This window comes from Gossypium arboreum, chromosome 5, assembly GCF_025698485.1.
Source record: "Gossypium arboreum isolate Shixiya-1 chromosome 5, ASM2569848v2, whole genome shotgun sequence".
Taxonomy (NCBI): domain Eukaryota; kingdom Viridiplantae; phylum Streptophyta; class Magnoliopsida; order Malvales; family Malvaceae; genus Gossypium; species Gossypium arboreum.
Window position 1 is genome coordinate 45001878 of NC_069074.1, and position 11054 is coordinate 45012931.

General features: G+C 37.2%; 1 protein-coding gene and 1 non-coding gene across 2 annotated transcripts; one reads left to right on the forward strand and one right to left on the reverse strand.

The window, feature by feature from the left end:
* The first annotated feature begins 1798 nt into the window (after positions 1–1798).
* LOC128292665 (uncharacterized) lies at positions 1799–2738 on the forward strand. The gene is made up of 2 exons (XM_053027556.1): positions 1799–1877; positions 2053–2738. Exons 1-2 carry the CDS (start codon positions 1799–1801, stop codon positions 2736–2738), a joined length of 765 nt encoding a protein of 254 aa, XP_052883516.1.
* Positions 2739–8433: 5695 nt separating this feature from the next.
* On the reverse strand, positions 8434–8540 carry LOC128293517 (small nucleolar RNA R71). The gene has a single exon (XR_008283698.1). It is a non-coding gene; the product is annotated as a small nucleolar RNA R71 (small nucleolar RNA).
* Between the last annotated feature and the right edge of the window lie 2514 nt (positions 8541–11054).

Consider the following 11054-nt stretch of genomic DNA (forward strand, 5'->3'; position numbering starts at 1 on the left):
TAGATTGTGCTCGATAGCAATCGGATTCGGGATCATTAAAGTCGAAGTCATCCACACTATCAAAGCCTCCATTTTGGTATAAATTTTTGGTTGAACTTTGAAATGGCATGTATAGGACTACCCCTTGCTGGTTTAAATATGTTGTGATGTATATGTGTACGGTCATGCGAAAATGGCTCGTAAAAGTGAAGTACGAACTTAGACTATTTGCGGTTTGTATATATATATATGGTGTCATGATGGGATTATGGATTGGAAATGGGAATGTTGGTCACATGATCAGCCATTGGTATGGTTAAAATGATCATATGTGAACCTATGTATGGCAAGACTAGTTGGTTCATGGAGACTACAAACTAGGTAAGACCTACCTTAAAACAGATGCTGCCAGCTGCAGTGATGTGAATGTGAAAATCACCAAAATTTGTAGGAATGGTATTAAATAGTGAATAAGCTATTTAAATGAACCTTGATGAGTCTATTTTCATATGGAAGAAACGAAACGGTCATAGGAGTTACATGTTAAGAGATATTAAAGCTATTGTGAGACAGGGCCAGAACGGTTTCTGGGTCCCCTGTCTCAACTTTAAAAATTTACTATAAATTATCCAGAAAGAATTAGGAGTCGTGCCTTATATGTACAGATTCCATTTTGAGTCTAGTTTCATTAGAAACAAACGGCACCAGTATTAAAGCCCTGTGCAGAGAGATATTCAAGTTGTAACGCGCGAAGGTCAGAGCAGTCGATCCCTGTAACATGGGTGACTTTAACTAATAAACTGTACCAATTGGCCCGACCAAAAATTCTAGAAATAAGTCCATGGATGGATATATGAGTCTAAATTCAGGGAAAATTTACGAAACCAGTTTCCGAGTTTTGAAACTCGAGATATGATTTTTAAGGCGACGGTGACGCAGTTTTCCAGCCTGACTGGAAATGTCAAATTGGTGGGCAAAATATGTGGACTTGGCTTGTTAACCCCTCGTGTCCGACACCGGCAATGGTCTCGGGTTCGGGGTGTTACATCCGAACACTCCTAGGGTGCAAAAACAACTCTTTCGTAATTTACTTGTTATAAAGGTGGTGGACAAATTGGACAATTACCTTGGATTACCTCTTTTAGTTGGCAAGAAGAAAATTTTGGCTTTCCAAGAGATAATTAATCATTTTTTCTTGTAGGATTAATAGTTAGTCAAAGAGACTTCTCTCTTTTAGTGGTAAAGAAATATTTATCAAAGTTGTTCTTCAATCTCTTCCAACTTATGCCTTTTCAGTTTTTTTGGCTCCTAGGGGTTTTATAGAAAACATGAAAGCCAAGATTTGTAGGACTTGGTGGATGGGTAAGGAGAGGGTAGGTTTTGGGTGATAATTCCATAGAAGAGCATGTGTTATCCTAAGGGCATGGGAGGGCTCGGCATTAGGGACCTTCGGCTCTTTAATTTGGCACTCCTTGGATGTCAAGTGTGAGGACTTTTAAATTGCAAAGATACCTTATGTTACAAAGTGTTGAGCTTAAAATATTTCCCAAAGGGTGACATTTTCCATCCGAAAAGAGTGGACAAATCTTCTTTCACTTGGTTGAAAATTGTTGAAGCAATTAATGCTCTTAAGGACGGCTTCTGTTGGCAGTGGTGATTACATTAATATTCGGATCAATAATTAGGGGCTGGAAGGTTTAAATGGTAATGTTGTTAACTCTAAATCTTAAACCCTTATGAGAGTAGTGTGAAAAACTTATGGATCGATAATAGTAGAAGATGGAATAATGCAAGAGTGCACGATTTGTATGGGCAAGACATGGGTAATCAAATTTGCAATTTATCAATTGGTGATGAAAGCCAAAGCGATAGAGTGGTGTGGCTCCACAACCCTCTTGGTTCGTTCACGACTAATTTAGCATACTCTTGGCTTATGTTGAAGCTAATGGGACTCGGCCCACATCGATTCTTTTGGAAAGCTATTTGGAAGCTTGACACCCTCCCTAAGATTTGGGTCTTCACTTGGCAGGTAGGGCATGAGATCCTTCCCACTAACGGCCTCTGTTTGACAAGGTTTGGGGGAAGATTGTCCCAAATGTAGAGTTGAAAAAGAGGCCCTTATTCATGCTCTTAAAGACTATCCAACATCAAGGGCGATCCAGTCTATCGGTGGCCTTAACAATAGCCTCATTTTGAAAGAGTATCATTGCTGCATTGATTGGTTGGAAGACATGATGAGGGTTTTGGACAAGAGAGCTACTTTTAATCTCATGACCACCCTTTGGAATAGCTGGAACAATAGGAACAAGTTTATTTTTCATGTAAAGGAAGAAGAGGCGCAAGTTGTTTGGGACAGGGCGAGAACACTCAGTCAAGACTTTTGCATTTTTAACCTTATGAATGCTCCTTTGTTACCTAGTAACCCTGCTATTAAAAGGTGGTTGAAACCTCCAAAGGGTTATTTCAAAATAAACTTTGATGCTTCTGTTAGTAATAATAGAACCGACCTTGGGGTTATCACAAGGGATGAAGATGATTTTGTTATTGGCAACGGCGGGGGCTTCAAGGAAGAGATAATGTTGATTGCAAGGGCTGAAAGCTACGCTTTTGATGAGAGCATAAAGATTGTGTGTGTACTTAATATTCAAATAGTTGTGGTATTCGAAACAAATAAAGCTAGCCTAATCACTAGTGTGAAGCACCATTGCACGGACGTCATTGTCATTGGTGTGCGGATAAAAGAAAGTATTAAACTCTGAAAACGTTTAAGTATGCAAAGTTATATTGGGCCAATCAGTGTTGTACCATAGTGGCTGATTTTATTAGTAAAAAAAATGTGCTCGGATGCTTGTAATTGGTTTTTTGACATGGATTACCATTTGGAAATCCATGATTTTATTTGAGATGCTATATAATGAAGTTGAACTTTGTGGTCATTTTTTTCTCCTTAAAAACAGCTACAATGACCTCAAAAACATAAAAATCATTAAAAACGGGATCAAAATCACTTACATGCAAGCAAATCAATATGGCCAAATGAAGAACCCTAGCTTTGGCTAATTATTTCTTTAATTTTCAGTAATAGCTAATCGGACTAAATCGCAGCACTAGGCAGCCCTAAACCATCCCACATGCTAACCTAATTAGCTTGTTTAGCTGATTATTTAGCTTGCAAAATGGCCCTTCAAGACTCCTCTAATTTGTGTTCAAACCCCTCCACTATTCATTCCTTTCAAGATTTGCACCTACCTAAAAATAGCATGTTCGAAATATTTAAAAAGGCCAAATGTGTTGCTGGCCATGGGGGGTGTGACAGCCCAAAATTGACCCTAGTCGGGATGTGGTTTCAGGACCACAAAACCGAGGCATAAAAATAATTTAAAATTTATTTTGATGCCTATGATATGTGTTAATTTGTGTGTGACATTTTTGATGTTTCGATTTAGTGTTATAAATGTGAATTTCACTAGAAAGGACCTAGTAGTGAACTTTGAAAGTATGATGGGGAAATGTGTGATGACTAGTTGCTCATGCATGCAAAAATAAGGGATTTGCATGTCAAATTTCCCCCCCCCCCCCAACATGAAGTGGCCGGCCATGGCAAGAGAGGATGGGCAAAACATGTCATGAAACATGTTTTGTTGGTGCATTAGGGAGAAATAATAAACAAAGGTGTATGGGTAAGAAAAGAATGAAAAAAAAATGTGTGTGAGTGTGGTATTCCCCCCCCATTGCCGTGAGTTGTAGAGAAAGAAAGAAAAATTTTGTTCATCCTTTCTTTGAGCCAAAACTAAGGAAGAAGGAGGGATTTTTGCTCCATTTTTTTTGTTTGGAAGAGATCTAGAAGGAGATTTTGGCTATACTTGCATCAAGATTAAGGTATGTATGAGGTTGTGTCATGAGATTCATGCATGTTTTAGTTGCTAACTTGATGTTCATGTTAGCCATGGTTCAAATCCTTGTTATGCCATGGAAATGGTATTTGGCCAAGGTTGTTATTGTGTTGAAGCCATTGCATGCTAAATGTGAAGCTTGCTAATGATGCATGCAATGATGGATTGACTACTCTTGAAATTTCTTTGTAGCAATCGTCGAGAAGACATTGAATTCTTTGTTTAACCATGACCGAAGTTGAAAGAGTATGGTTGTGATGTATTCGGCCATGGTGCATTCATGAGCATGATTTATGCTTGTTACTTGATTGGTAAAAATTTGTGTTTGGATGGGTATGAACCCCTTGAGATTCGGCCTTGCACCTATATGTGTATACATGTTTGCACATGATGTATTGGCATGACATATATACTATTTCAAGGTATATATTTGCTTGTGATGATGTTTCGGTTATGAAGTACATGAGAGATGTGTATTGAGCTACAATATGTAATGCGTTAGTTAGTAAAATGCATGCTGTTTTTGTGTGGTATTAAGTACATAATTGGCCTCAACATGGACATGCATATTCGGCCACATGAGGGGAAATTGGTGTGCATGCATTCGGTTAGAGGCAAGCATATTGATGCCTATTCTTGGCTTAGAAAATTCGGCTAAGAGGAATATTAACTAATGTGTTGAGTTCGATTAGTGATTTCGTACATATGTGACTCTGATGCCTAATGAGCATATATATTGGCTAGGTATCTTGAGTTCCTCTTTCGATGCTCAAATGATAAAACCAATTTATTTGTTAAATTAAGCTCAAGAGCAAAGGGAGCTAAATCCGATAAGGGAAGGAAAAAGTCGTCGAATAGCCGTCGAAATCGTTCGACCACATCCGAGGTAAGTTTTGAGTATCGAAACTTAGATTTTGATTCGATTGAATGAAGTAATGAGCAATTTTGTGCCTTTGTATGTGGCCATTGAGCGAAATGATATTTTGCTAAGGGAATTGTGCATAAAAGTTGTGTTACTGAAATTGAAACAAAGATGTGTATGAATGTTCGAGTGATATCCGGGCTAAGCCGAAGGCAATTGTGCAAATTGTGATACGGGCTAAGCCCAAGGCAATTGTGCGAGTTATGATATCCGGGCTAAGCCCAAGGCAATTGTGCAAATTGTGATATCCGGGTTAAGTCCCAAGGCGTTTGTGCGGGTTACCATAACCGGCTATGTCCCAAGGCGTTTGAACAGTAGCTATATCCGGATAAACTCAAGGTATGTGATTCGAGAACTTTGAACTTGCTGGAAAATTTTCAGTTAATGCACTTGTGAAATTCCCAACAACAAGGTATGTTTTGTGTGTGCTTCGCACACTATGAGTAAGTGCGTATGAATATTCGCTCTAATGATAAATGAGCTATCGGCATTAACTAGGCCGTTATTTGTGTATGAATATAAGAGTTGGGATTGTGAAGTAAGCATGTCTTTGAGAAATTGTGCATATGAATTATTGTTTAGCTACTTGAATGCTATGCTTTGGTTGTGTGTATATTATGGCTCGAAACTTACTAAGCATAAATTGCTTACTCCGTTTCTTTGTTTCTCTGTTTATAGATTTTGCTCGTTAGCGATCGGATTCAGGATCATAGAAGTTGAAGTCAACCACACTATCAAAGCCCTTTTTGGTACTCCTTTAGTTGAGTTTTGGATATGGCATGTATAGGACTACTCTCGGTTGTTTTAAGTACTTGTGATGTATATGTGTGCGCCATGCGAAAATGGTTCGTAAAAGTGGAGTATGGAATTTGACCATATGTGGTTTGTAATTATATTTGGTTTCATGATGTGATTATGGTTTGGAATGAGAGAGTTGGTCACATGATCAGCCATTGGAATGGCTAAATATGATCATATGTTGGACCTAAGTATGACTAGACTATAGTTGGTCCATGGGAACTACAATATAGGTAAAACCTACCTTAAAAACAGATGCTGCCAGCTGCAGTGACGTGGATGTGGAAAATCACCAAAATTTGTAGGAATGGTGTTAATTAGTGAATAAATTATGCAATCGAACCTTGACGAGTCTATTTTCATATGAAAGTAACGAAACGATCATATGAACAGTATACCGAGAGATATTAAAGTTCTTGTGAGACAGGGCCAGAACGGTTTCTGGGTCCCCTGTCGTGACTTTGAAAATTTACCATAAATTATCCAGTATGAATTAGACGTCATGCCTTATATGTGCAGATTCATTTTTGAGTCTAGTTTCATTAGAAACAAACGACATCAGTATTGAAACCCTGTACAGAGAGATATTCAAGTTGTAACGCGCGAAGGTCAGTGTAGTCGACCCCTGTAACATGGGTGACTTTAACTAATAAACTGTACCAATTGGCCCGACCAAAAATTCTAGAAATAAATCCATGGATGGATATATGAGTCTAAATTCAGGGAAAATTTACGGAATTAGTTTCCGAGTTGTGAAACTCAAGATACGCTTTTTAAGGCGACAGCGACGCAGTTTTCCAGCTTGCCTGGAAATGTCAAATTGGTCGGTGCCATAAGTGGTTTTGGCTTGTTAACCCCTCGTGTCCGACACCGGCAACGGTCTCGGGTTCAGGGTGTTACAGGGGGAGTCTTTAGCTGGTCATTTTGGCTGCTCACTTCAAACAAATCTCAAAACCATCCATTCTTCACTTCTCTGTCTCACTTTTTTCTCTTCATTATTCTTCATTTCCTTCCTCATTCCTTTGCCAAATTCACCTCTTGAAAAAGAGTCCTTCAGCCACCATTTGGAGCAGCATTCAAGTGTTTGTTGAAGCCTCAGTTCAACAAGAACAAGCATAGAAGAAGAACTGGAGCAAACTAGTCAAGCCCCAAAAAATCACTGGATTTGATTCTTGTTCCTTACCCTTTTAAGTCTATTGTTGTTGTTATGAAAATGTCTATGAATATTTGTTATGTTTATATGTTTAATTTAATTAATATGGCTTAAATTTAATTTGTGCTAGGTTGATCTTAAATTTAATTTGTGTTAGGTTGATTGCATTGTCTGTTTGAGTTATTAAAATTGTGTTTGTGTTGTTATAGGCCCCGGTGCGATGTTTAATTAAGTAAAACCATGACTAAGTTATTCTTGCATTACAATTGTAAGGTAACTAATGAATTCATTATTTAAATGGATTGAAATTGTAATTAATTGACACGATACTTAATTAGTGCATGTTTAATCATCTAAGGTTGTTGAGGGTTAAATTAGCAATGGTATCTTAAGATACATTACCTTGCATAACTTGCAAGATTATTGTGATTAAGTTGTTTTAGGGTAGAAATACATTGTTACCTCACGTAATCTTTTATGTGCTTATAAGATTGAATTAATTGTTTGAATTGGATAGAGATATGTACAAGAGATTATTTTAATTTCATAAATATGTATGTGCATTAACACATTTTCTTATTAAAATTTGTCTAATCGGTTGAATTGACATAAAGATATAGTCAATAGATAAATTGATTTTGGTAGGTAAGTACGTTCATAAGTTAGCAAATTACCAAGTTGCCATGAATTTATTTGTAACAATATAAACATGAGTTTTAATAATTCTAAGTTAAGAAATGTAATTAATCTAGCACAACTATGCCATCTTAATTAAAATCATATTTTGCAATCGTGCATTGGAACTTTTATTTTATTTTTTTTTATTTTACTTTGTTAAAATCCTAGTTTTTAATCACTTCCTCAAATCAAAATATTTTTCCTCACCAAAGTATTTTTAAAATTACATTCATAAATTATTCTTTTCACGGTCCCTGTGGGTACAATAACTCGACATTTTCTTGTCACTTTATTGCTTGTTGCAACTGTGTTCACTTGCACATTTCTGTCATTCCAAGTTTTTAGCATCGTTGCTAGGGACTGTTTTAAAAGTCATTATTTGTGAATTTGTGAATTTTGCATTTTGGTTTATTTTTTTGTTTAATTTTTAACTAAATTAATTTTTCTGTGTTTGTTTCAGGTGTTTATGAGTATTGATCGAATTATCGATTTAATCCCCGTAGACCCTGAGATTGAAAGAACTTTTAAACAGCGAAGAAGACAAACAAGTCAGAGAAGATTGAAGAGATGAACTATGAAAATCCAAATCAAGGAAATAGGGCAAACCCTGCTCAAAATCCTATCCTTATTGTTAATGATAGGGATAGAGCTTTAAGACAGTATGTTGTGCTAGTGCTTTACGATCTTAATCTGGGTATTAGGAGACCCGAAATCAAGGCACAACAAATCTAGCTAAAGCCAGTCATGCTCTAGATGCTTTAGACAGTGGGCCAATTTACTGGAATGCCTGCCGAAGATCCTCACTTGCACTTAAGATTATTCATGGAGGTGAGTGATTCTTCAAGTTAGCTGGAGTACCTAAAGATGCACTATGATTGAAGTTGTTCCCATATTCACTAAGGGACACAGCTCGAGCCTGCTTGAACCCATTGCTGCCAAATTCAATTTCCACATGGCAAGAGTTAGAAGAAAGATTCCTCATGAAGTATTTCTTGCCTAGAAAGAATGCTAAGTTGAGGAATGAGATCACTACTTTCCAACAAATGGATGATGAGTCATTGTATGATGCATGGGGAAGGTAGAAAGAATTATTATGGAAGTGCCCTCATCACAGAATCCCACATTGGATCCAACTTGAGACGTTTTATAATGGTCTCAATGCTAACACGAGGATGGCAGTGGATGCTTCTCCTAATGGTGCTCTCCTTTCTAAGTCTTATAATAATGCTTATGAAATCATTGAGAGGATTGCCAGCAACAATTATCAATGGCCAACCAATCTAGCAGTGTCAGAAAGACGAGCCGCTGGAATACATGAAGTAGACGCTCTCACTTCACTCGCATATCAGGTATCTTTGATTTCTTCAATGCTTAAAAAATTTACCACTAATGGGTTTAATAGTTTTGTAGCACAGCCACCGAATCAATTTGAAAATGTAGCCTGTGTCTATTGTGGGGAAGGACATCTGTACGAAGAATGTCCATCGAACCCAGGATTTGTGTATTATATTGGTAACGAGAACCAAAATTGAGGAAGGCAAGGACTGCAATCCAATTCCTATTACCCATCATAACAAAACCATCCTAATTTCTCCTGGAATAACCAAAAGGCTGGACTCAGTAACACATACACCCAATCTAGACTGACCCAGCCAACTATTTTTACCCAACAAGTTTAAAAACAACCTTAAGTTGAACCATCCAATGGCTCAGAAACTTATTGAAGGCATACATAGCCAAGAATGATGCTTTAATCCAAAGCCAATCAGCTACCTACATTGAAAAACCTGGAAAACCAAATGGGCCAGCTTGCAATTGAACTTAGAAACCGACCATAAGGTGTTTTACCTAGTGATACGAAGAATCTGAGGAATTGTGGGAAGGAGCATTATAAAGCAATGACATTGATGAGCAGAAAGACATTAGGGCCTAACACTGTCGAAGTTGAAGAGGAGCCAGCTGATGCTCAAGACTCAAAGGAAGTTCAACCGAGTGTTAAAATTTTAGTTTCACTAGAACCTGAATCTGTAAAATCCGATAAGGTAACTTCTAAACCAGCTAATTCTGATAAACTAACAACTTCGTTAGATGCAGAATTACCACAGAAGATGAATCAACCAATTTTAGTAAAGAAGCCTCTACCATCCCACCCTCAAAGACTTCAGAAGCAAAAGCAAAAACTTCAATTCAAGAAGTTCCTAAACATACTCAAGCAACTTCATATCAACATTCCATTGGTTGAAGCACTTGAACAAATGCCGAACTATGTCAAATTCATGAAAGATATCGTGTAAAAAAAACAACAACTTGGAGAATTTGAGATGGTAGCCTAGACAAAGGAATGCAGTGCATATCTTCAGGACAAACTACCTTCAAAGTTGAAGGATCCTGGATGTTTTACAATACCTTGTAACATTGGAGCAACATATTGTAGGAAAGCACTATGTAATTTGGGTGCGAATATCAACTTGATGCCTATGTCAATATTTAGAAACTGGGGGATATGTGAAGTTAGACCTACTACGGTTACACTTCAATTAGTAGATTGATCCTTAACACATCCAGAAGGAAACATCGAGGGCGTATTGGTACATGTAGACAAATTTATTTTTCCTAGTGACTTTGTTATTCTAGACTTTAAAGCAAACAAAAAAGTGCCAATCATCCTAGGAAGGCCTTTCCTAGCAACTGGAAGGACCCTTATTGATGTGAAGAAGGGCGAGCTTACTGTGTGTGTTCAAGACGATTAGGTAACATTTAATGTTTTTAAGTCTATATCATTTCCTGACACAATTGATTTTTGTTCTACAGTATCTGATTTAGAGAAATTAATCATGGAAAAGGAACTCAACTATGTTGAGGACCCATTGAAACAAATTTTGACATCAGACCCTTTAAATGATAAAAAAGGAGGATGAATAATTAGCTTTGCTAGAAGCTACTCAAAGTGGATTTAAACCACAATATTGCTCTAAATCTTTGGATTTAAAGAATAGGGGTTATTCCCAGCCAAAAGCGTTAATCAAGGAGCCACCTAAATTAGAACTGAAGATACTTCCCTCGCATTTAAAATATGTTTATTTTGGTAACATTTCTACTTTTTCTATGATTGTTTTAGCGGAATTAATAGTTGAGCAGGAAGAAAACCTCATCCTAGTTTTGAAACAATTCAAGAAGGCTACCAGATGGACCATAGCCAATATTCATGGCATTAGTCCATCTGTATGCATGAACAAGATCATCCTAGAACATAGAGAGAAAGGGACAATTGATGGACAAAAAATACTAAACCCCATCATGAAGGACGTGTTAAAGAAATAAATCATCAAGTGGTTAGATGCAGGTATAATTTACCCCATCTCAGACAGTTCGTGGGAAAGTCCAATCTAGTGCATGCCAAAGAAAGAAGGTATTACGGTCGTAGAAAATGAAAATAACGAGTTGATATCAATTAGAACAGTTACGGGATGGAGAATTTGCATTGATTACCGAAAGCTAAACAAGGAGACTAGGAAAGATCACTTTCCTTTACTGTTTATGGACCAAATGCTAGATAGACTTGCAGAGCGAGACTATTACTATTTTCTCAATGGATACTTGAGGTATAATCATATTACAGTAGTGCCAAAAG

Excerpts from the sequence above, each read along its gene's own strand:
- LOC128292665 (XM_053027556.1), top strand. The coding sequence starts at position 1,799 with ATGGGTAATCAAATTTGCAATTTATCAATTGGTGATGAAAGCCAAAGC. Across the intron at positions 1,878-2,052 it reads GTGGCTCCACAACCCTCTTG|GTTTGGGGGAAGATTGTCCC; the intron begins GTTCGTTCACGA and ends CTGTTTGACAAG.